The sequence below is a fragment of the Schistocerca piceifrons genome, chromosome 4 (genome assembly GCF_021461385.2).
Source record: "Schistocerca piceifrons isolate TAMUIC-IGC-003096 chromosome 4, iqSchPice1.1, whole genome shotgun sequence".
In the NCBI taxonomy this organism is placed as follows: Eukaryota; Metazoa; Arthropoda; class Insecta; order Orthoptera; family Acrididae; genus Schistocerca; species Schistocerca piceifrons.
In genome coordinates this window covers 496,428,922-496,454,806 of record NC_060141.1, presented here as the reverse complement: position 1 = coordinate 496,454,806, position 25,885 = coordinate 496,428,922, and the positions used below count along the sequence as shown (strand labels likewise).

At 41.4% G+C, this 25,885-nt stretch overlaps 1 protein-coding gene across 5 annotated transcripts in view; it reads right to left on the bottom strand.

Moving 5' to 3' along the window:
* Positions 1–2,349: 2,349 nt before the first annotated feature.
* The window catches only part of LOC124795103, a 357,029-nt gene continuing 333,493 nt past the window's right edge, over positions 2,350–25,885 (bottom strand). For 2 of the 5 annotated variants that reach the window (XR_007016643.1, XR_007016644.1), the window contains 3 exons: positions 21,672–21,786; positions 4,938–4,993; positions 2,668–2,748 (listed from right to left, as the gene is read on the bottom strand). Coding sequence is in view for 3 of the 5 variants with exons in the window: in XM_047258949.1 (XP_047114905.1) it covers positions 2,534–2,565; positions 2,661–2,748; positions 4,938–4,993; positions 21,672–21,786 (291 nt within the window). In the remaining 2 variants the exon portion in view is untranslated. Of the gene's footprint in view, positions 2,749–4,937; positions 4,994–21,671; positions 21,787–25,885 lie in introns of all 5 variants that reach the window. The other 3 variants (XM_047258949.1, XM_047258951.1, XM_047258950.1) reach the window with 3 other exon arrangements.

Here is a 25,885-nt window from a genome sequence, read left to right as displayed (position 1 = left end):
TCTCCTATCACCTTTCCTATAGAGGGGTTTAACAATGGCATATTTCAATCTCTCTGGAAAAATGTGGAAAGAAAAAATGGCAAAAGGAAATCTTAAATCTTGCATTACAAAAATTATATACACAGAATTGTCATTGGATGCCCACCAGATAAACTCTCTACTGATTGACACAGAAAAAGCAGAGTGTTGAACAGCAAATGAATCAAATTAAAATGAATAAGGTGCCATGGCCTGATGGGATTCCTATTCAGTTTTACAGAGAGTTCTAGATCCCTTCTTCAGTTTGCTTTTATCATAAATCTCATGCACTGTCACGTAACAAGTAACTGGAAGAAAGTGCTGGTTACTCCAGTGTAAAAGGAAAAAGAAGGAATGTGGAAAATACAAACCAATATCCTTACTGTCAGTCCACTTCAGGATCCCTGAAAATACTCTAAGCTAAAATATAATGACTTTTCTAAAGAGGGGGGAGCTTCTGTCTATAAATCAACATGGATTTAGAAAGCACCACTAATGCAAAAAAAAACAGCTTGCCATTTTCACAAATAATACACTGTAACACACAGCAAAACATGGATGCAAGACAACAGGCAGATTCTATATTTTTAGCTTTCTGTGTACACTGTACCACACAGTAGTTCGTTAAGAAAAGTTTGAGCATATGAAATAAGTTCTTAAAAGTGTGACTGGATCAAAGACTTTAAGCAATATACAGCATGTCATCCTGGATGGTGAGTGATCATTATGAGAGACAAAACTAATTTCAAGAGTGTCCTAGAGTAGTGTGATAGAATCATTTATGTTCTCTGTCAGATAGGGTGGGCCACAATCCGAGACTATTTGCTGATGACAAATTGATGAAATATAGGCGTAAAGTTGCAAACTGACATGAAGTGAAATGAGCAATACAAGGTCAGTTTTAGAGAAGATGAGTTTTTGACTACAGTTTAATGGGAGGGTCCTGAGAAAGAGAAGTGCACCTGTAAATAAGACTACATACAGAATGCTTGTGCCATCCACTCTCCAGTATGGTTCAAATATTTATGATCCCAAACAAGTTGGATAAAATAAGAACACTGAAGCATTTCAGAGTTGTGTTGAAAATTTTTTTATTGGCTGATTTGACCAGTACGAGAGTGCTATGGAAATGCCCCATTAGCTTAATTGTGAATCCTTGCAGGGAAGCAAAACACTATGAGCAAATTTAGAGAACCAACATGTGCAACAGGCTGCTGAATGATTACACTACTTCCCAATATTTATTTTACATAAGGAGATAACAGAGATATTAAGACTCATAGGCAAGTATAAAGGTAGGCATAAGTGAAACGGAAAAGGAATGACTAGCAATGATATAAAGTACCCTCCATCATATACTGCACAGAGGCTTACAGAGTATACAAGCAGATATTCATATGTACATATAGAAGCAGGCAAGTAGTAGTAATTGAGATGAAGCAGAACAACTGTCCGTGATAAGAGGACCTGGACTCCCGCACAACATGTTAATCACATGCATTGGCTGATCATTTAATATTCAGTCTGTACTTGGCTTGTGTTATATATACTTTGCTTACACAGTATGCTCCTCTTTTACTCTATCCTCTTCCTGATGGCTTACATTCCCATACCTGTCAGTTCAAGAAGTTTGTTTACTTCGTATCTATACCCAATTTCAATCCATCTCTCTCTCTCTCTCTCTCTCCCTCCCTCCCTCCCTCCCCCCCCCCCCCCCCAATCCCTCCCCCCTCCTTTTGGCATTGGTTGTTCTTTATACTTAGTGCCCTAAACTTTATTATTATTGTCCTACCAAGTTCTTTTGTTAGTTCAATTAAGATTAAGATTCTTTGAGTAACATCTGTCTTCTCTTGTACATTACGTGTTATTCAGCACTCAGATCTCCTTAGCCATAGCTCTTACCATCCTCTATGGTTTATGGTAACGTTGAATTGCATTGAATATTTATGTTCCCTTAATTTACTGCTCCCATTCTTCTGTCTATTTACTTAATGCTACAGTTTTCCTACTTGCCTTAGTTTTCAACACATCCCTGGGATGCTATTGTAGTTTCCTGCATTGGGACGTGTAATTAAAAAATCCATTACATCACTGTGTTGTCTATTCTAGTCTGATAACACTGCTAGTCACTTGTGGGTATCACTAAACATACCAAACATGTCAAGCTACTTCACATTACTTTTAAAATCAGGGTAATTTTGAGAGTTTTTGTATTTTTCTCCATTCATAAAATTTTTAATTCAGAGTATAAAATATATATATAATGAAAATTATAGAAAAAATAATTTGCCTGTTTAAAGCAGGCATGTAATCATATTTTCTTCTGAACAGATATATATCAACAATGTTAAAATTAATGGATAAAACAGAACATCCAGTATATCTTCTGAAAATACTTATTCATATTATGTAATGATTACTTGATGGCAACTTCTTCAGATGTAATTTCTGAGACCAGTGAAACAGAAAAAAAGGAATGAGCCCTGAACATCAAGTTGACTGTTTCACATTTCCTCTATGACACTTGCAAGAAACTTGGCTTGAAAACTATAAAAGAAGGAGGCATAAATTTGTAATGCCATACTTCAACACAAACTATTATTTCATTTTTTAAAAAAAGACACACATAACATTCAGTTTACCAGGAAATGAGTGGGCACGCTTTCGTCTATCAGCCCAAGCTAGGTAAAATTGCTCTGTATGCCGTGTGAGAGTAGGATCTCGCAGGTTCTGTAACATTCCCAAGATATAATTCTTAAAATGCAAATGTATGATTTACAACATAAAGGTCAATAATGAAATAAATATTTACAGTTAAGTTAAAAGAACCTACTCATCAAGTGCAGAAATAGTTTGTGCATATTTTCAGGATGTTTCCATAGTTTTCTTCTTAATCAGTCAAATTACTATTGTTTCAGTAAGTACATGTAAATAACATAATTTAGTGACTGAGAGCTGGTAGTGGAGACAGCAGTATTGTTAAACTGTGAACATTATCTCATCAGCGAGTTTTGCAAGATTCTACAAGGAGAGACAAGATTAAGAGCATGAAATCATGGATGAAGAAATGTGAAGGAGTGGGAGCTTAAAATAATTGCTTGATTTTTTCAGGAGTGTAGTGCAAAGTTACTTCAATAAATACTGTACGTAAGGATTTTTAAGTGTGTGCACACACACACACACACACACACACACACACACACACACACACACACACACACACACACACATGAAAGAGGCTGGTAGTACAGCAAAAGAGATGTTGTTGGTGGTGGTGTTGATCAGCAATGTGGTACAAGTGTGGGCAGAAGGGTGCACATGGAGCAGAGAGATAGATGGATAGATGGAGTGAGCAGCGGCACGGATGGAGGGATCAGAGGCACAGGCGGGTTCGGCCAAGAGAGAGGCACAGGCGTGTTCGGCCGAGAGAGAGAGGCACAGGCGGCTTCGGCCAAGAGAAAGGCACAGGCGGGTTCGGCCTAGAGGCACAGGCGGGTTCGGCCGAGAGGCACAGGCGGGTTCGGCCGAGGCACAGGCGGGTTCGGCCGAGAGGCACAGGCGGGTTTGGCCGAGAGGCACAGGCGGATTTGGCGGAGAGGGCTGACAGGAGAGAGGTGGACGGAGTTGGCCGAGAGGCAGACGGGAGTGAGGTGGATGGGGCTGGCTAAGAGTTGGAAGGGAGCAAGGGAGACGGGGCTGGCCATGAGGCAGACATTGGGTGGGGAAGGGGAGGGGGGGGGGGTTATGAGGCTGAGAGGTAGATGGAGGAGGCCGAGAGACAGGTCAGGGAGGCCCACAGGTGAGCGTGGTAGGGGGTGCTGAGAGCTGAGTGGGGCGGTCCAATAGGTTGGTGGTGATGAAGTAGGTGGAGTGGGGCATGTGGAGAGGTGGGTGGGGGGGATTGGGAGAGAGGAGAGTGGACAGGCGGGCAGGGGTGGACATAGAGGTAGGTGGGGGACTACCGAGGGGTGGGTGGGGGGAGGGCCGAGAGGCAGGTGGTGGGGGTCAGAGAGACGGGCAAGGCAGGACCTAAAGGCGGGCAAGGTGGGACCTAGAGGCAGGCAAGGCGGGACCTAGAGGTGGGTAGAGGGAGGCCGAGAGCTGGGCAGTGGGGTCCGAGAGGCGGACAGTGGAAAGGTTGGTGTGGGGGGGGTGTGACTAAGAGGTGGGGGGGGTGAATTATTTAGTTTGGAAACAGCACCTCTCAGTCTCTGCCACACCCTTTCCCCCAAGTGATCTTTCTAGTAATGCACATAGGAGAGTATCTGCTGAGTTTGGAAACTAGGAAAGAGGTAATGGGAAACTGAAGCAGTGGATTGTGTTATGAATTGTGCCTGAGTATCTGCACTGTTAAAGAGGCAAGGATCAGGCCTCATATGGCACACATTTTTAATCAAAAGGAAGTTTCACAATGGTTTAGGGATTTGACAAAATGAGTGTTTCATTATGGGGGATATATGCCAGATTTTTCAAGAAACTAACAAAACGTGCCATCAAACTGGCTGAACTCAGTCCATTCAAAGACCCACAGTTACTGAGAGAAAGAAAGAAAAAGATAGATAGATAGATAGATAGAGAGAGAGAGAGAGAGAGAGAGAGAGAGAAGGATTGTTTTCCTTGCTTTACTTTAATTTTTTCTCTCTCTTTTAGTCATTCGATCTGTAAGGCATATGGCAGTGTTACATTTTATTGCAAGCAATGGCTTTTCAGGACAGACTTAATTTACATTGTTACTATGAGAAGCAATGACTTCTCACAATACAGATGCAGCACAGACCAGTTGATATGAATACGAAAGTGAAACTGACTGTCACAGTTGTGCTTTCAATTAAAATATTCATTTTAATTTTCTACATTAAAACTTGTACTGAATTATATCTAATTTTGAGTATTACAGAATAATGAAGAATATTACTTACCTTCAATTCTGGATCTTCATTTTGTGGTGTATGAGTTATTATGATAGCATCTGGACCTGGAAAAAAATTGGAAGATATTTGTACTTGAAAGATCATGCAGGAATTAAATCAGCATGCCTGAATATAAGGAAACAACTTCATTTTCTTTTGCTGTTAGTGACTGTTGTTGATCAACCATTGCTTAATGTACTATGTTGCCTAATCAACTGAAATCATGCCTTTAATAAGAGAGGAACATTTTGAAATTATCATAGAGTCTCTGTTCCTTAATCTTTTACATTCCCATCTCAGGAAAGAAGGATGTCATTCACTGCATTTACATAGTTCATTATTAATTAGCAATGAGTATATGAAAGTCTTCATCTGTTACCTTCTAAATCACACAACCACAGAGCATTCCTCACATTGTCATGCACATACTGTATTACTTGGGTCACACACATTTTCCACTGCAATACTAATACTAACTTGTAGAGAAGACTAAATAAATCACATATGTTACATCTCTCTGCAACGTAAAAACTCAATTAATGAATTATATACTCTTAAAAATAGTAGCTGCCATCTGTGAGTATTAAAGGACTATCTTTCAAGCTCCTGATTAACAACAATAAACAAATTTAAAAAAAAAGACATTTGGTGGAAGTTGAAAAAGGGGGGGGGGGGGGGAGAGGAGGAAGCCCAGAGAGTGATTTTTAGTGAGGATGTTAGAACACTAAATCCACAACTTTAATTAAGAGTCCAGGAGTCAAAAGTATTAGAAAAGTCAACCTGCAAGTCATGGTGAATTCACGGCAGTCGCCCAGTGAGTATGGGTTATGAGCTGAGGTGTGATATGGGTCCCCATGAGGGCAATGTACTGCAAAAACTGCTTAATGTGTGCCATTCTAAGTATTTTGTGGCCCAGCAAACTACTGAATGCTACAGGAACTCGCAACAGGGCAGTTCAGATGCATGTGCAGAGAGAACAAAATAGGCTTAAGTGTTATGTATTACACTGTTTAAAGGTTCCTACAGAATCTGAAGCACCAGTAACAGCTATTATACATTATACTGCAGATTACTCTCCAATGAGACTACAGCTCATTTCAGGTTCTTCATTAATTGTTACCATATATGCAAGTTGAATAACTTCCCACTGACAAGCAGAATCAATTTTTACATGCATTCATTGAACTCTTACACATTACACCTATTGATTAAGTAGCTTAAATACAATCATCTCTGTAGTAATAAATTAGCAGCTCATACCAGTGATGCACAATTACAAAAAGCACAGTATGGTGTGTGTGTGTGTGTGTGTGTGTGTGTTCGTGTGTGTGGGGGTGGGGGTGGGGTGTACACATGTGTGCATGCACATGTGTTGGGAACAGGGGTGAATAAGGATGGTCAAGGATACTGTGTGGGGTTGGGGCAGGTGGTGGGAGGCTGAGGACAACCTATCCACATTCTTCCAGAATCTCTACACCTTTTCCTCGATTCTCTTCACCCTGTTCCCCTCAGCCCAACAAGTCGCCTTCCTCATTGTCGACCTCCACCTCAAAGATGGCTACATCAGTAACCTCCCCATATCAAAACTATGCATCACCAACAATGCCTTTGCTTAGACAACTGCTGCTCATTCCACACCAAGCAGTCGCTTCTATACTGCTTAGCCATCCACCCAGGATCATCGCATCTGCAGTGACAAGCAGTCCCCTTTCCAAATATGCCAAGTGTCTCAACTGCAGTCCTCCTCCAAATATGTAATTGAGGCCTTCACAGGTTGAAATTACCTGCCCCACTGCCCCCCCCCCCCCCCCCCCCTCCTCCTTCCAGAAACAGATTTCTTTTGCTTTGTCTCCCCAGTCACCTGCCACACTCACATACCCATCGTCTAGTCACAATGGAGCACCCCTCTTGTGACTCAGTACCACTCAGGACTGGAGCAATTACATGACATTCTCTGTTAAGGTTTCAACTACCTCTTGTCTTGTGCCAAAATGAGAAATATCCTCCCCACTACCTCTCACAACCCTCCCACTGCCCACCCAACCTATGCAATATTGTTGTCCATACCTATTCTGCCTATGCTTCCAACAATTTGCCCCATGGTTCATAATCCTGTGACAGACATAGTTCCAGGACCTGTCCCGTACATCCTCCCACTACCACCTACTCCAGTCTTGTCAGAGGCATCTCCTACTGAATCAAAGGCATGGCCCATATGTAAAAGCAGCCCTGTGATCTACCAGCATATCTGTAACCATTAAGCTGCATTCTATGTGGACCTGACAACTACCCTGCTGTCTGTTCACATGAATGGTCACCACCAAACTGTGCCCAAGAGACAGCTGGAGCCCGTAATTGCTGAGCATGTCACCCAAAAACAATGTGCTTGAATCCAGTGACTGTTTCACAGCCTTTCTGAACTGTGCAGACGGGAACTCGCCTTCTGCAACGTATCTTGCATTCAGGTAACCCCCCTGGCCTCAGACTTAATTGGTTCCTGTTCTCCACATATCTATCCTCTTTTCCTCATCATATTCCAATCCTACAACCCCCCTCCCCCCCTCCCAGCACACAGCCTCTGAATGCTTCACCTAGCAGCCCCACCATCCCGTCCCCACCACAACCTACACTGATAGCCCTTCTCCTCTACATCCCTCTGAGATGCCATACCCCCACCTGGCAAAAGATTGCTGCTCAGCTTAGATGCAGGCACAATGAGTCCTTAGTTAGCACCTGGAGGCAACAGTGGCCAAGTGTAACTGCGTTTGCGTGTGAACTGGGCTTGTGTGAATGTATGTGGGTTTTGTTTTGTCTACGTCTGGTGAAAGATTCGGTCCGATAGCTGAATAATTTCTAACAGTCTTTTACACTGTGCCTGTCTGCCACTCAACAAGTCCTCTATGGGGTTAGTAGCAATCTATTCTTTTCATACTGGATCGATTTTAAAGCAAACTTGGTACACATATCACTAATTGTCTGGAAAGAAGCACTTTGTGGGCAAGTACCTCACATAGTAATGGAGGTGTAAAAGTAGTCCTCCCTTACTGTGATGTGCGCAGAGCATTGACTGCCTGTTCAATTGGAATTCCTGCATGATAGCTGTGCTTGGCAGATTGCATTACAATCCCTGCAGGTGCAATGTGCATAAATTACCTGCTGAGAAAGTGTCCGTTACAATACATTTGATTCACCAAAAACATATTTTTCAGGTTTGTTAAGCTCATTGGTGACAATTCCAAATTTGTTTCGCCCATGGGGGTGGGGGACATGAGGGGGCAAAGACAGTGACGTATTAGCATATTTCTGTAATGCCTGAAGCAATTTCTACCAGACTTGGTGTGTGTATCACTTGTTGTCCAGTAAAAATTACTGTGCCAGTAAGACACCACTGTGAGGGTACAGGAGAAAAGGCCAACAAAAGCATAACTCAGAAACACCTGGAGCAATTCATTCACATTTGAGATGAGCACGACTTTTTATTCATATGAAAATACTGTGGGAGTCAAATACCCCAGGGGATGGGGGTGGGAGTGATGATGAATATGGGGGCATGTAACTATGTTCGAAAGTGACCTGTTGGAGTTATGTCCTTGTCTTAGTTTACTTGGAATATTTTAAAAATATGAAGCACAGTCCGTCTCTTAATACGTCAACCAGATCATGAGAAATGGAACCTACAAAAATCAGTGATTTCATGAGTGTGTTTCAGGGCAAAGATAACACCAAGAGACTGAACATGACAAATACATTTAACTTCCTCTCTGGAGTCACACATTGTAAAGGAGGAGGTAATCAGACAGTTGCCAGGGTGAAATATACATGGCATTCACTTCTTCAGATACAGCTGTGGACAGAAAATAGTATATTATAAAAACTGGACAAGTGTGAGTAGGACGTGCACTCTGAGGGTTCTGGACAAACTTAAATTATGTGTATAAAACAATGGTCCAGGCTTCAAGATTTTTAACTGAAAGTCTAAGAACCCGACCTTGCCTAGGGTTTGGTTGGGTCACAGGTGGCGGAAAGTGAATCTTCCATCAGATATGATGGACAGCTGTGAATACAGAATAAGCAGTCCTGGACCACGGCAAAACAAAACCAAACACTCTCTGTAGCAAGTGGCAAAGTGGTCAGTGTCTGTTCATCAGTGGTGCGGCTGAAATTTATATTCTGGGACTAATAATTTCAGTCTTAACACTGTGAGTTTACTCAATGAGTCTACTCAACCCCACTTGATTCCAGGTACAATCACGATGGAGCATTTTTGATAATCACAATATTACCCTACATGGCCAATCCACCACCAGTATTACTGGTGCAACTGGTCTTACGGGTTCTGGAGCAGCCACGTTAAAATGTAATGTGATGCAACAGAGGAAGTCTGAGTTCTCTGGCCAACTTAAAACTGAAACAAATACAGTTTTTACAATGCGTAACATACAACCACTTTTGCAACCAAGTAAACTTCATAAATTGGGAGATACATTGAAAGAAGAGAAGATTCAAACTTTGGCACTTCAAGAAACACGAATGACGGACAGTAACACCATTGATTTTGGTAATTATTGTCTTTTTAAAAGCAAAACAGATAAAAGAATACTTAATAGCACACCACATCTGGGAGTTGCTTTTGCAGTCTTCAAAAATATTTTAAATTCAATAACAGAGGTAAATCCATTAATAATGCACTAATGACAATTTCTCTTAAATGTGCAAATAAAGCATACATTTTAATTAATGCCCATATGCCAGTCAATGAGGATACCCGTAAGAAATGTGAAGAAGTTAATGAAGCTTGGGAAACATTAGAAAGCATCACCTCAAAAATTCCCTCAAACCATGTTAAAATTGTAATAGGTGATCTTAATGCTCAATTGGGTAAAGAGAAAAAATATAAGAAAACAGTGGGTGGATTTCCTGCGCATAAACCAAAATGGCCAAAAGCTTGTTGAAATGTGCAAAAATTTTAATCTTAAAATAATGTCAACACATTTTAAAGAGACCCCTTCTAAACAAAAACATGTACGAATTTTTTTCCGTCTTGCGACTCCAATGAAATGCGTATTTTTGTCACCAAATGTGTTTTGTTTTATTGAAATAAAATAACATCTTAATGAAACACATATACCATCTGGCTTGCTTTCTCCACCTAAAAACAGTTCATTACAAAAGATGTGGATTTTAGTACTTAAGATTTCTGCTCACACATTTAGAAGTACAGAAGTCCTTACATTTGTTTGTCAACTTATGTCTTTACTTGCCGCTGAGATCTCAAAATTTGCCAGGAAGTCAGGGAAAGGTCAGGGAATTTCACTTGGGGAAACTTGTGGTGACCCTGCTTGAGCTAATTTAACCAGTAGGGCATGTTAGGACAGATGTGTACATTTACATGTGCTTAGCCCTGATTGGCTGGCATTTTATAGATATATTCATCAATGGTAAATTTCTAACGTGATTAGTTGGTCAGTTCTATGTGATTAGACCTTCTGCATCCTGCTCTGGTCCTGGTCTCCACTGTTTAATAATTGGTAATGGGAAATTGTGATGGAATGCAAAGAATTAAGAATAACAGCATACCTGCTTGTGGAGGTATTGTGTCATTGAAAGGCACACGAACAAGACCACACACGCACACACACACACACACACACACACATACACATACACACACACACCACCACCACCACCACCACCACCACCACCCAAATTCACGTGTGGCTGCATTGTGCCAGCTGAATACACTGTGCTGGAACTGTAGCTCAACTGCGGTGAGAGTTTGTGTCAGGTGGAGGGGCGAAAGGAAATGGGGAGTGGGAGAGGGGGTTGGGGAAGGGTGGGTGAAGCCTGTGTGATATAGAAGCAAGATTTGAATGTGGGAGGGAGAGACAGCAGACGCAAGGGTTAGGAATCACAGGCACAAGCACTGGTGAGCTTGTGCAGCACACAGCTACAATTCCGATGAAGTGGATTGAGAAGGGTGAGGCAGAACAGAGGAAGGAAATACTTTGAATGAAAGCTAGCAGAGTTCTCAATTGTTTTTATGTGACATTCAATGACTCGTGTCTCTATTATTTGGTGAGTTGTTAAAGTTATTCATCAAATTAACTCGTAAACATGCCAGTAAATATTCAGTCATTGGTGAAAAGAATCCAAAGTTTGCATGTTAGCCTAAAATCCCCCAAAACAGTTGTTTGATGAGGCCCAGGGTCTACACCAGGTTTCAGAGTCATACAGCCGCTGAATTAGATTCACTAGCAGTCCTATATAGTTGAAAGTTCTTAATCCATCAAAAATAAAGATGACATTATGCAGAGATACGATATAAAATATAAAATCTTTCTGTCAGTGAAATGACACGGTTAATCCAAAGAAAAGTAGTAAAGCATAAAAATACCAATTTTATAAATGAAAGAAATGTAAATAATTATTTCACTTTCAGCCTAAGACTACAGAAGCAGGAGGCGGTCTTACTGTGGGTTACAGCATCTCCAACTTCTTTGCAGATACTTTTGACACTCACTTAAAAAATACATTTTTCTGCAAGAAAAGTAAACATGTTCAAAAAAATAGTACATTATAAAAGATATATGAATGGCTCATTAATTTGTTTTGTTAGAATCAATGACGACACAGATCAACGTTTTATGGTTTTTGACTTATTACAAGTCTTGCATGACGTGCCAATATTGAAAATACTGCTTAATGGCAATTTCACAACACCCAAATGTATATGCTTATTAACACAGTAATATCATTAGACAACTATATAAACGTTATCAGCAAACATCTTAGGCATGTGTGAAGAAGCTGGTCTACCGTGGAAGCAAAATAATACGACATACAAAGCTAGGAAGACAAAGATGCATAGTCAAAGAGGGCATTCCTGGACAAGAGAAATCTAATAGTATCAAATATCGGCCTTGATCTGACAAAGAAATTTCTGAGAATGTATGTTTGTATTGTATAGTAATGAATCATGGACTGTGGGAAGACCAGAAAAGAAGAGAATCCAAGTGTGAGAGGTATGGTGCTATAGAAGGATATCAAAAATTACAGACTGATAAGATACAGAACAAGGTGGTTCTCCACAGAGTCAGTGAAGAAAGGACAAAAAGAAAGGGTAGGATGATAGAAAATAAAGGCCAGTATGATGCCACTGATTAAGAGCATGTGCACCTGATACCAGTCCAGCACGTAAAATGTCACATTTACACCACAAGGTGAAGAATAACAATCAGTTAATTTTATGGACCTTTTTTTTAAGTAAAAAATCTCTCGCATCTTATTCAGGAATACAGGAGAGTAACAAAGAGTTATAACTCACAGCACATAAAGACACATCAAATACAATAATGTGCAACATTTAGAAGTAAATGGGGCATAGATTACCCCACTAACTTAATGTCACCTCTAGAAATCATTTACAGACCATGAAAACAATAGCCAATAATAATGGTACTTTTATCAACAAAGATTCAGTCATCCTAGCAGGATGATAATATTACAAACAAAATCAGTATTGAAAAATATGCCAGGACGCCTTTCTTTGGCTGCAAAAAGTGACTCTACCAACAATTAGGGGTACGGAGGATTGAGGGAACCAAATAGAGTTTACCCCAATCCAGAACTGACACCATGAAGTTATTACTTCTCGCAAGGTTACACTCTTTATGGATCAGTTTATGAGTGAAGAATAAGTGTGGGCTGCTCATTAAACCACATCATCAGCAGTGTGGTTAATCAAAGTCTGTTGCCCTAGGGATTAATCTTATTATGGGTGAAATCAAACAATGGAACATAAGGAAAAGATTGCTACTCACCATAAAGATGACACACTGAGTTGCAGACAAGGCACAACAAAAAAAACTGTTATACATTTACCTTTGGTCAGAGCTTTCTTCAGAAAAGAAAACACACACAGATTCATGCAAGCAAGTGCATGCCCCCCCCCCCCCCCCCCCCCCCCCCCCCCTCACTCTCTCACACACATACACACACACAAAAACCACTATCTCACTATCTATAGTCAGAATGCAGTGGTGCCACGTCAGATGCAAGCAGCAATCCAAAGTGAGGTGGGGAAGGAGGGGAGAGAGCAGGGCACAGGTGAGGAGAAGAGAAGTCACTGCTGTCTGAAAAGAGTGTGCAGGGAATAGATGGTAGCCAGACAAGGCTGCCAGATGCATTGTCAGGAGCCTGTGAGGGAGACAGAGAGGAAGGGGGAGGGGGATGGAAAGTGGGAAAGGAGGACAGCAGAGGAAGGGAAAAAGACCTGTGGATGCATTGGTCGAGACTGGTGCACAGTGGGAGTGAGGGGACATGAAACGGGGGGAGATATAGAACAGAGGGCCCAGAAACTGTTGGGTGGAGGGTGTGGGAACAGTACATTACAATAGGTTAGCAGTGCAGACGAACCATAAAATGGACCATAGCACAGACAGTTCCTGCCACCAGCCTCACTTTATGCGCCCATTCGATTGCACCATAACCAATCGTATGAGGCTGGTATCTGTACATGTATCACTGGTGATCTTGCAGCTCTCGAAGAATGAAATTATAATGAAGTCTAGACCTTTAGCTGTTTACAGGAGTTCATAAATATCAACGAGGACAGTTGAAAAATGTGTACCCCGACTGGATCTCGAACCCGCAACCTCCTACTTACATGGCAAATGCATTCTCTGACTAAGCCACCGAGCACACAGACGATAGTGCAACTGCAGGGACTTACCTCTGGCACGCTCCCCGTAAGGCCTACGCTTTCCAACTTTCTGTCCTCACACTACATTTGTAGTGCCACCCCCCCCCCCCCCCCCCCCCCAATTCCTCGTACCAGCCCGAAGAACCAGGTACAAAGGAGATCCCCCCCTTTGTCACCCAGTACTACTCTGAACTAGAACAACTGAATCACATCTTTCAACAGAGCTATGGTTTTCTATATTCAAACACTGAAATAAGGGGCATCCTACCCAAGATTCTTCCCATCCCTCCTAAAGTGATGTTCCATCTCACACTTAACCTCATCATCATCCTAGTCCATCCCTATGCCACTTACAATGCCAACTGCAGTGCCCCCATAATTTTACGAAAGTCTGGAGACACTTGTATTCCAGCTGTTTTGAACACACATTACTTTAAAGCAGGGTGTAAAGATGAGCATGGGATACTGCACCCATTTATTGTTTGTGCAGGCGAAACTGGAAGGGAGATAATTCGTTGGCGCTGTCAAGTGTTCAGCGCGACCTGCCAGGAATAAACAAATACGGCCCGGAAGCTCCGTGGCCGGCTGCAAAGAGTAACGTAGCATTGTACTGTTAGAAAACAAATGGAGAGACTCGAAATAGTGACTGTTTATTAGACGTTGAACTGCTGTTGAGAGTACGTGGACTGGACGTGGATAGTCAGCCACGATAAAAGCTTATGTATTAATTGTGTTAAAAAATGTGTAATTAACTGTTTCTGGATGTCCGGTAATGTGTGGGCTTACGTCATAAAGTTTAGTTGTTTTTTTGTACAAAGTGGAAATAAATATGTTCTGGTACATTGAATGATATTCCAAGAGTAGCGTATTTTTTAAATAAGAACAGAGAGAGTGAGAGAGTGAAAACTTCCCCTTCCTAGCAGTGAAATCTTCGGAGAAGCGTCCAGTGCTAGCAGAAGACATCGGCGCTGCAAGAAAGCAGAACCAGCATTCTTCAACAAGTAAGTCCACGAAAATGCTTAAGCTGTATAGAGAGAGCTTATTACACCGGGCCACTGAAAGAACGTGGTGACCATAAAAAGAAAGGACCTGAGAAAGAAGGGGAAATATTAAAGAAGAAGCTCTAAGGAAAAAAAAAAAAAAAAACAGTTGGGAGTTGCCATAGCAACCGATAACAGCGAGGCTGAAGAGCAATTCCACGATACTTATCCAGAAATATCATGTTGATAAATGGTGAAATGATTAAGGGATCAAGAAAATCGCACAACACTGCAGTTACCCTCAAATTGTCGATGATGCCGTCTACAAATGCTGACGCCACTGCACACCAATGCCGCCGCCGCCGTACACTAACAACGATGCCGCATCACACCAACACCGATGCCGCCGTCCACGAAAACTGACACTGTCATCTACCTACGCCGATGCCGCCATCCACCAACTCCGACGCCGCCGTACACCAACACCAACGTTGCATTACACCATCGCCGACGCAGCTGTCCACAATAGCTGATGCCGTCGTTCACCTATACCAACACTGCCGTCCATTGACGCTGACGCCGCCGTACACTGGTGCCAACGCCACCTTCCACCAATGCCGGGTGAGCTACTACTGACCTTTGATTGTTTGAGAAGTGTGGGGGGTTGTGGAAATAAGCGAGTGTATTTTTAATGATAACTAGATTAAAGGCAAAACAAAACACAATGGAAAAAGAACATCAATCTGTAGAGTCTGTTGGGGCTATGGGAATTGAAAAACAGGGGCCAGATTTAGGCGAATTAATGAGGTTTATCAAAGCACAGTTTGAATCACAGAACACAAAACAGTACAAACTGAAGGCAGAATTAAACTCTAAGTTTGAATCGTAAAACACAAAACAGGACGAACTGAAGGCAGAATTAAACTCTAAGTTAGATAATATCCTAAGTAATCAGATGCAAGAATGGAAAAAAGAATTGAAAAAAGAATTGTCCGATTCCCTGAGTGAACAGACAAATATTTTATTTAAGGACTTAGAACAAAGAAATGAAACTCATCTAAAAGGGTTAGTTCCTAAATTAGAATATGATGTAGACTGTAAATGTAGTAATTTGGAAACACAGTTTAACAAAAAATAGGTCTCCCATAAGTCCAACCCCTCGTCCAAGTCGTGGGAGATGGGCAACGGCACAAAGTAGGGGATTGCCTTTAGGGGCGATGTACAGCGGGGACTTTGTGTGCCCCAGGACCGCTACGGTAGCTGAGAAGGCCCTATGGGAACCCTGAAACGTGACGGCTAACGGGGCTCTGGTGAAGCTGCGATAGGCCTAGCAAGCCAGTAGTGGATAAATCAACTGCTTTCAAAAAGGGAACATGCCTCGGATCACGGAACGGATTTAAAGGAAACCGACCAAGCAATGGAAAAGGATTACGAGATGGTTTACGGCTGGGCACCTTAAACGTAAGGACTCTAACTGGGAAGTTAGAAGAAATTGTAGAAATGATGGAAAGGAGGAAATTGGACATCTTGGGACTTGCTGAGACTAGGTGGAGAGGAGTTGGTGAAAAACCACTAAGTAAAGGATGTAAACTGTACTGGATAGGGAATGAGAGGGGAAGAAATGGAGTGGCAATAGTGGTCAGAGAGGGTCTGCAGGAGGAGGTGGAAGGTATCAATGATCGAATGATAAAAGCCAGAGTACGGGTGAAAGGAAAAAGCATTGAAATCATCCAAGCATATGCCCCACAGGTGGGGTGTACAAAAAAGGAGAAGGAGGAATTTGAAGATGACATGCAAAAGCAGCTAAATGGAGGAAATCAGATTATAATAGGGGACCTCAATGCACATGTTGGCACAGACAGGAAAGGATTCGAGGAGATAATGGGACCAGAGGGCTGGGGGAACCGAAATAGAGAAGGAAAATTGTTGCTGGAATTCTGCAAGAGGAATGGGCTGGCGATCGCAAATTCGTGGTACAAGAAGAGGAGTAGTCACAAAATAACTTGGTACAGTGGGGACTGGTCCCAAACTTCAGTAGTAGACTATGTACTAGTGGATAGGCAGATGATGAGCAGCCTCACAGATGTTAAGGTCATGCCATCTGAGGCCTTAGACAGCGACCATCGGCTGTTGGTAGCCACCCTGAGAGAGAAAAAAGATAGGAGGGCAACAGATATACAGGAGAAAAGGTTGAAGACATGGATGCTGAAAGAGGATGAACGGAGGACCCAGTACCAGACACTGATCAGGAAGAAGCTGCCAAAGGAAGATCAGAGAACAGTGGAAGAAGAATGGGGCGATTTTAAGAGGGCTCTAGTTGAGGCAGCTGAGACTGTGTGCGGAAGAACTAGCACAAAGAGGAGAAGTAGGGAAACCCCATGGTGGAACAACATATGTAAAGAGGCAGTACTTCGAAAGAACAAAGCCTTCAGAGAATGGTTCCAGACCCGAACAGAGGAAGCTAGGGTAAAATATAAGGAAAGCAAGAAAGCGGCACAGACCATAGTAAGGGCGGAGAAGAAGAAGTGGATGGAAAAATGGACAAGAATGTTAGAAGAGGACAGTGAAGGGAACAAAAAAGTACTTTACACCATGGTAAGAAATAAGAGGAACGACAGAAGCGAGTGCCTGAGGATCATGGATAATAATGGAAGAGTTGTGGAGGAAATGCATGAGCTCAAAAAGATTTGGAAGGAGTACTTTGAAGATCTGTTGAATGCTGCCAAGCAGGTAACTAACAGCGATGGAGAGCCTAAGGCAGCAGACGATTATAATAGTGGGGAAATTGATGATCTAACTTGGAATGAAGTGGAAGAAGCCATAAAGAGGATGAAAGGGGGCAAGGCACCAGGTTGGGACGAAGTAACAGTGGATATGATACGAGCAGCAGGAGAAGTAGGAACCCAGTGGCTATACAGGGTGCTGAGGGTGGTGTGGAAGGAGAACAGAATTCCTGAGGATTGGAAGAAAGGAATTATAGTCCCGATCTTCAAGAAAGGGGATAAAAGGAGATGTGAGAACTACAGAGGAATCACCCTGCTATGCCACTGTGGAAAAATCTATGAAAAGATGCTGGAGAAGAGAATAAGAAGCAGTATTGAAAGTAGACTGCAAGAGGAGCAGTACGGTTTCAGACCGGGAAGATCAACAACGGACCTCATATTTGCGGTAAGGCAACTGCAGGAAAGGCACTATGAGTACGGGAAGGACTTAATCATGGCCTTTTTGGATATTGAGAAGGCGTATGACAGTATCTGTAGGGACAAGCTCTGGGATGTGCTGAACGCAAAAGGGATAGATGAAGAGATTACACGAAAAGTCAGAAAAATGTATGAGGGAAGTGAGAGTTGTGTGAAAGTGGGGAGGGAACGTACTGCATGGTTCAAGCTGGAAAATGGGCTGCGACAGGGAAGTGCACTTTCGCCTTTATTGTTTATTATTGTTATGGATGAAATCCTACAGCAAGTATCAGATGCAATTGGAGATCATAAAATGAAAGCAGTGCTTTTTGCCGATGACCTGATGTTATGGGGAAATTGCGTGAAGGAGGTGCAAGAGCAGTTAGATGCATGGGAGGCAACGGCAGCACAATATGGAATGCATTTCTCTGCAAAGAAAAGTGAAATAATCGTCACAACAAGGAAGAAGAATAGGCCAAATGTGGATATAACTTGTGGAGGGGAAAAACTACAAGTGGTAGAGAACTTCAAGTACCTGGGAAGCGTGATTGAAAGTAAGGGGGGAAACGCAATGGAAATAAATGAAAGGTGCAGAAAAGCAGGGCAGTTCTACAAATGCATTAGGGGGCTTATTTGGAGCAAGGAGGTGCCACAGAAATCCAAGGGAATTATATACCGAACCTACTTTGTCCCCATATTGACATACGGAAGTGAGACATGGGTAATGCACAAAAGCGACAAAAGTAGAATACAGGCTAGTGAAATGAAGTTCCAGAGGAGCAGGTTGGGTGTAACAAGACGAGACAGATTGCGAAATTTGTATGTGAGGGAAAGACTAAAGGAGGAACCAGTACAGGACAGGATAGAAAAATCAAGACTGCAGTGGTATGGACACATGAAGAGAATGGATGAGGGAAGAATTCCAAAGAGGATGTTTGATCTGCAACTGGAGGGGAAGAGGCCCAGAGGAAGACCAAGAGATAGATGGGTGAAGGGAGTGAAGGAATGTGTGATGAGAAGAGGAGAGAACTGGACGAAGGTGGAAGAGGGGGAATGGTGGAAAGACAGAACACGATGGAGAGGCTTGTGTTCCCGACAGACCCAGCCAGTGGCTGGAAACTGTCCAAGATGATGATGATGATGGCTCTTTGAAAAATGTATGTAATGTTACATTTGACATGGTCGAATGAGAATTAACTATGCTAAAAACCAATGTCCAGAAACAAGATAAGTTGCTCCCCCTAGTACAGGCGCAAATTTCAGGGGTCAAACCATGGGTGGAAACCGTAGAACAGAACTTTAAAGAAAAGTTAATGACTGCAGAGCTTATAAATTTGAATGGCTTAGAAGAACAAGTAGAAGAATTAATAGGACGAAAGGTTGAAGAGAAACTAAGTGTTGATATCTCTTCGCCTATAGTAACTTCCAATTTAGATAACACCAAGAAAGACTTAGAAACTTTGAGGAAAGAATTCAAGCTTATGCAGAAGAACCTAGAGAAAGGCACAGTTTCCCAAAATATGCAATGGGGATCAAATTCAGGCTTGTCGAGGCAGTTTCCTAAATTCAAACCAGACAGGGAGGAACACCAAAAAACCCTATATTTAGTAGATCCTGTGATGGGAGAGGAAAAGGGAATGTATAATGATAAGGATATAAAACGATATGAAAAAAAAAAAAAAAACCCAGGGACATTGATGTTCTGTGTCAACGGGCAGAGTGACGTCCACCGGTTCCCGAGTTGGGTTCGGTATTACTTCCACATTAGTTTTCCTACACCGAACTCCCTTCAAATCTTCGACTAGTAATCTATTTATAGCCCTTAAGCTATCCTATCATATTAGTATTAAAAGAGACCAATTATGACTACACGATTATGACTAATTTAAAGAGTCACAACAAACAGTAACCTCTAAGCATGAGATAAAACTAACAGGGTAACATTCTAACAGTAGATATAATATGATGGTACTGTTTAGGGAGAATGATACCTAGATGACATAAACTGAACATATGTATGAAATATAGAGTGAAGTGACTAACTGAATAACTATTTGATTATAGTGTATATAATTTCTATTTTTATAGAATGTTTTATATTTTTTGTAAAGTGTGATGTGATTGGGGAGGGTTTCTACCTAGTTCTGAAAGGGGTGGGTAGCATAGGCACAGACACGACCTACACACCACACCCTTCATACAACCCTTGCAAACAAGTGTGACTGGTTATTCATCATTTGCCGTTCCACAGGAGTTGGTAAGATCTTTTCTTCGGGGACTTCAAAGGTGACAGTGAGAATGTCTGTTCTGCACGAGACACTGAACATCATACCTCCTCCGGCTTCTCACTTAAGTGCCGGCAAAGTGGGGATCCTGGGGAAGAGGGGTGGGAAGGGTTTCCTGTCTTTGGGGCTGTCTTCTTTCTTTCTTCGATCTTAGCAACCAATTCTGTTATTTCCTTTCTTACTTCTCTTAAGAGTACCAATCTATCCTTCCCTCTGTCCACATTCATATACTTCTATCGCTGAAGTCCTTCTCTTTTCTGTAATTTCTATAAATCTTCAACTAAGAACCTTAGTGGGCCGAAGAATCAGGACGCACGATCGTACTTCCACACTCAAACGATTAAATACGAAGAGGCAGACAAGTAATACACAGGGAGATCTAACAACCGTCACAGATAAGGGGGGAAGTAGTGCTCAGGAAGGGCTCAAGCACATGTGCTAAGTAATGATGGTTGCACATCTCAAGTGAAATGGTGTAGTAAGCTTAAGCTAAAGGAACAAGGGGGGACGAAGTGTATATCCACCTGTGTTCATAGCTATAGTAGTACAACATAATATGAATGGAGATAAAAATAAATAGATATTAAGCCAGAGGTATTGAGTCAAATAAGTTTCTGATGAATAATAGGATTGTGGAGACCGTATAGCCCGAAGAAAAGAAATAAAGTTACAATCATGGACGAAACGTATTTAGTTTTAAGGCTATATAAGTGAGCTGCAAGCAATGAAAAAGCGAAGAATTTAAGCAGGTGGGCTGAAGGACTCAGGAGGAGGAAAGGAGAGTTAGATGGAAATTTTACCAGGAAATTTTAAATAAAATAGTGTGCAGAGGAGTACGAAAGAGGCAAGACTATGAATCATTGTTAGAGAAGATAGGGAGGGCTCCTCCAATATAAATGAAATGAGAGAAAGAGAGGCAGGTAGGCAGACCCAGAGGATGCTGACCTATACTGTGCGGGCAGGGGCACCAAAAAGGGGATTGGCCTGTACCATAGTTTAGTATACATGGAAGGGGCCGTACCTACCCAAGGATGAGGAAGAAGATGTTTTCATAGTATCAACCCTTACGTAGATTGGAACCCAAAGGAAAAGGGTGGTATAGTGACCTGAGATTGAAGTGGAAAGTTTCTCCTGGTAAATTCGAATTAAAAAAATTTTTAAATAGGAAAGACGAGTCCTGCGCGAGGAGATAGAAAAAAGAGAACACCCCCAGCACAACTAATTTTTTTCAGACCTGGAAAACCAGTGGTTATCATCGCAACAGCTTCTTAAAAAAAAAGTAAAGACTCTACTCAGCTTAACACTACACCAAGCCACCGCACAACCCGTGCCACAGGAAAACAACAACCTGGAGTTAACATCTGTATAATATATGTACAGATAAAAGGAAGCATGATTTATGATTATTTTACAGAATGGTTAGCTGTATTAGGTATGGTGATCAAGGCTTCACACTTTGACAGATAAAAAAACTGGCTACTGCACTTAGTAATTATGATAAATTGAAAAGTGTGTAACAATAAATTTTATTCTGTATTTCCATATTTAAATAACTATCTGAGATACATTCATTAAGATGACCACAGAATAGCAGTTACCTCTTGTAAGTGTTTCTTGAAGAGACAATTTTACATTGTCACTAGCTGATCTGGTGGTATTTCCATCTTTTGGCTCAGCAAGCGGAATTCTTGATGTCGAAGAACGTGGACTTTCCTAAAAATAAGGGAAAATTAGATTCTCACATGTGTATTAAACTCTCTCATAATATTATGCAGGAGAAAGAGGTATGAGCAACAGCATTTACAGCAAGAGGAAGGAATACATCAACTATTTTGTTACCTCTGTGTTAGATATCAGTAGTGTCTTCTTAATATTTGTTTCCACATGGTGCTTATAATGATGATTTCTGTTATTTTGTAGGATGAGTAAAGTGTAATCATCAGTGCCTCCACCTTCATATGCTCTGCTAGTAATGAAGATTTAGAGTGACATTTCTCTTTTCTAATGTTATAAGTGTGCAAGTTATTGGCACTGATTTATCAAAAGAGATAAACTGGCTGTTGTCTCAGATACTGTGTAATTAACTTTATAGGTTTATTCTGGTCAGTTTGTAATTTTCATCTTCTTTTCAGTGGAGCAGTATGGAAGGGAATCGGGCATGAATAACGATTGAAGTTGTGCATGATTAATGAGCAAACTATAATGAATGGCAAGTGGAGAGCTAAGTCTGCATGCCCCTTTCTCTGTGTAAAAGTGAGAGGAAGCCAATGAAAATGACCATGAGGTGTGCAATACCTCCAAGCATTCTTGAATGACATCATCAACTATTGCTAATGTTGAATCTTGTATGTTTCTGAAATACAAGTTTCCATTGTTAATGAAGGTTCAAGGAGAGCACTTCTGTGCCATTTAAACATTGTGTGTTAATAAATGACTTAAATGAAGTCTGAAGTCTTGTAGAATATTATCTAAAAAGGAAATATTTATTATATACGTAAAATAAAATGCTGATGTCAAGAACCAACATTTAACAGATTGTGAAGGGCTGACATATAAGCGGAACGAGGAATTGATTATGTTGCATCTATTTATAGTCCACCAAGCATCTACAATGACAGCTCTATGATCTTTGGGCGGCAGTCTGTGCTGCGCTGTTGTGGCATATGCTTCTGCACTTGTATACACAGTTTATTCAGACAATAAAGCTGATGTTGTTTCTTATTGTTGAGTTACTTCTCTTACCTCTAACGAGTATAAGGATAAATACCTACATTGGTGACTCCAAAAATTTGCAATGACTGCATACAAGGTAATTTTCACACTGATATGTTGCTAACCTAAGGCAATGTGATCTCTGCACACCTGACGTATGCTGAAATTCGCATGCACACCAACGACATCTGTTCTGCACAGTACAATGCTCCTCAACCAACTCTTCGACCGTCTACACAATTGTGCAAGTGAGGTGCTCCACTACTGTGGTTCAATGTAGGATGCTAGTCCTGAATAAGTGAAAGAACCAAACAATCTACTGTGGGACATCATTGCAGTACCCGCCTCGCAGAAATAACACGCAAAGGATGAACTGCAACACTCTGGCTGTATGGATTCACATTTGTTCGCCCTGGACACTGCATCTTCTGCAGCACCTGCAAAATCTGTTCGATTCATCCTTGGTGCCACAGGTTGCTCAGATTTTAAACAAACACCCAGTTTCATCTGGACAGCCTCACACCTGGCCTGCAATTGTGAACATGTACTTCTAACTAGTGGTGTTGCAACTGTACAATTACATCAAGAACATTGCACCAAATACAGAAAACATATTACCACTGTTGACGAAAATGCTGGTGGCCACGCATCACAGTACCAACTTCGGCGTCCTTCCTTCTTTGCAGTGGCTGAGCCCAACTGACTTCAACTGAAAACTTCACCCGATCACATCCAACTCTGACTTCACTGTGCTTGGCCGGAGCAACAACTTTCATACATCAAAAAACCCAATTTGTGCCTGCATAGAACGTCCCCATCTGTGATGTGCCAAGCCCTGTGCAAAACACCGCTGTGCTTTCACCTGTGCAGAACATTGTCAACACTGCCACATCCACGCAGTTGCCACACATAGCTGACTATGTCACACCCAAGCAGAATCTCTATCAGCATCAAGCAAAACACATCACTATTGCTGCTTATCGCAGTGAACTTCACCTGCCAAAACAAACGACTGTGCGCCGAATGACCACAGCCAATGTGCTGACATATCCAGGTGGGAGCAGTTTGCTGACACTACGTGTCTCTGTCACCCAACTTGTGACTACCCAATAGTACTTGCAACAAGTTCATCCATTTGAGAAGACTACCCTAGTCACCTCTTGTTCTGCATGGCAGTGAATCACTCCACTGACAACTACTGCTACCAGATTTTACATCTCTGATTGTGCACATGAATGTGATCTTCTCATCAACCCAAACTATGGGGGACTTCCACCTTTTTCTCGTCCCAATTCTGATGTACCACCTTCTGACAGAAGTCAGTTGACTTCCACCTGATGTCCGACCATTCCCACTCTTCCTCTCCAACTGTCACCGACAACTTCATCACTTTTTCCCTTCACGAGTTTGGCACAACAAGAGTGGACTCTAACGACTGCATCTCCGACTTCAAACATGACCCGCAACAGATCACTAGCCAGTTTTTCCACTTCCTCTTGGCCTCTACTCCAACATGGACACTTATCACACAGGCCATGCTGATCACAGTTCACACTGGCTAATAAATTAGTGGCTCATGTTGGTAGCACAGTCCTCTCAACATATGCCATCATTTTGATCAGATCACAGAAAAGTGTGTGTGTGTTTGTGTGTGTGTGTGTGTGTGTGTGTGTGTGTGTGTGGGAGGGGGGGGGGGAGGGGTAATGTTTGAGTACGTCAATGTGGGTTCAAGGCCCAGCTGCAGTCCTTTCTAGAGCAATGGGCAGAGAGAGGCTCTCCCTCCAATCCCACTCAAATACAAACACAGAGCTAAACAGGTTATCAAATTTGTAGTACCATACACTTCCCCTCATAAACCATACAGAACAAGATGCATACTCAAATGAGTATATCAGCCATCTTCTGTCTGATATCATGGTCAAACTAAGTACACTTTCTCCTTGTACGATTAAAGTGGCTCTGCCTTCTGTGATTGATGCATAGCCCATACAGTATATTATATTTTCTGGCAGGCTCCAAACAAAGTACTCTAGATAATAGTATTTCCTATTCATGTTCACATTTGTGTGCATTGATGGTGGCTTGAGCCTCCCATTGGGAAGTGTGAACCACCAGTGGCTCACACTGGAGTTGCCTATCAGGCAGAGTGTACCACCGGTGGTTCACAAATGAATGTTTTGTCAGACAGCTGGGGGGGGAGGAACCACGTAATTTAAAATTTCATTAATGAAAATTTGATGTGTATCAATTGAAAGAAGTTATTTTATTTCATCTGAATATTATAAGCATAAATAAACATAATATTATATACATAACTAACAAAATTTCAATAGTAAAAACAATACAATTCTGTGTTATAAACTTAACTAAACATAACACTATAAATATAACAAACAAAAACTTGATTGTACAAACATAATACTTGAATATTATAAACTTACTTTATTGTTTATGTGCAATGTTTGACGGCATTTCAAAGAGAGTGCTGGCTGCCTTCACAACACTGGCAGTAAGTCGTTATCTTTTTAGCTTTCTTTGTGGTATAATATCTACCTTTTTTCTATATAACTGTTGTAACATTCCTTACATCTTTTTATTGACTTTCTAGCAGGCTCTTTATATGATTCAAGAAAATGTGAATTGGTTTTTGAAGGTATTTGCTTTTCATTATCCATTTGTTCAAAATGGTGAATATTGGTCAAAAGGAGATCAGTGATTTGTTCTCTAAATTGTGAGATATTAATTTGTTTAATATCCCATCTTTGATTTATATACCATGTATTTATTAGGCAAGTGCTGCAAGTTAGTTGTATAATAATTTTTCTCTGCCATGTAATGGTTTTCTGTGAATAACTATGGTAAGATGCCAAATGGTTGGATAAAGCAACACACTTTTTGCATTACTATAAAAACCACAGCATCAGGCTTCAGTTTCTCTTTTTTCCTTTGAACAATTTTACATCTGTGCTTCTCACAAGTAATCAGTATACATACTGGTCTTCTGTCAGCCCATTTAAAAAAATTAATGTCTCTACAATTTTCAAACATTATAATGTCACCCCATTTCTGTTTTTGATTTTGCTTGTTGCAGCAGAAATTC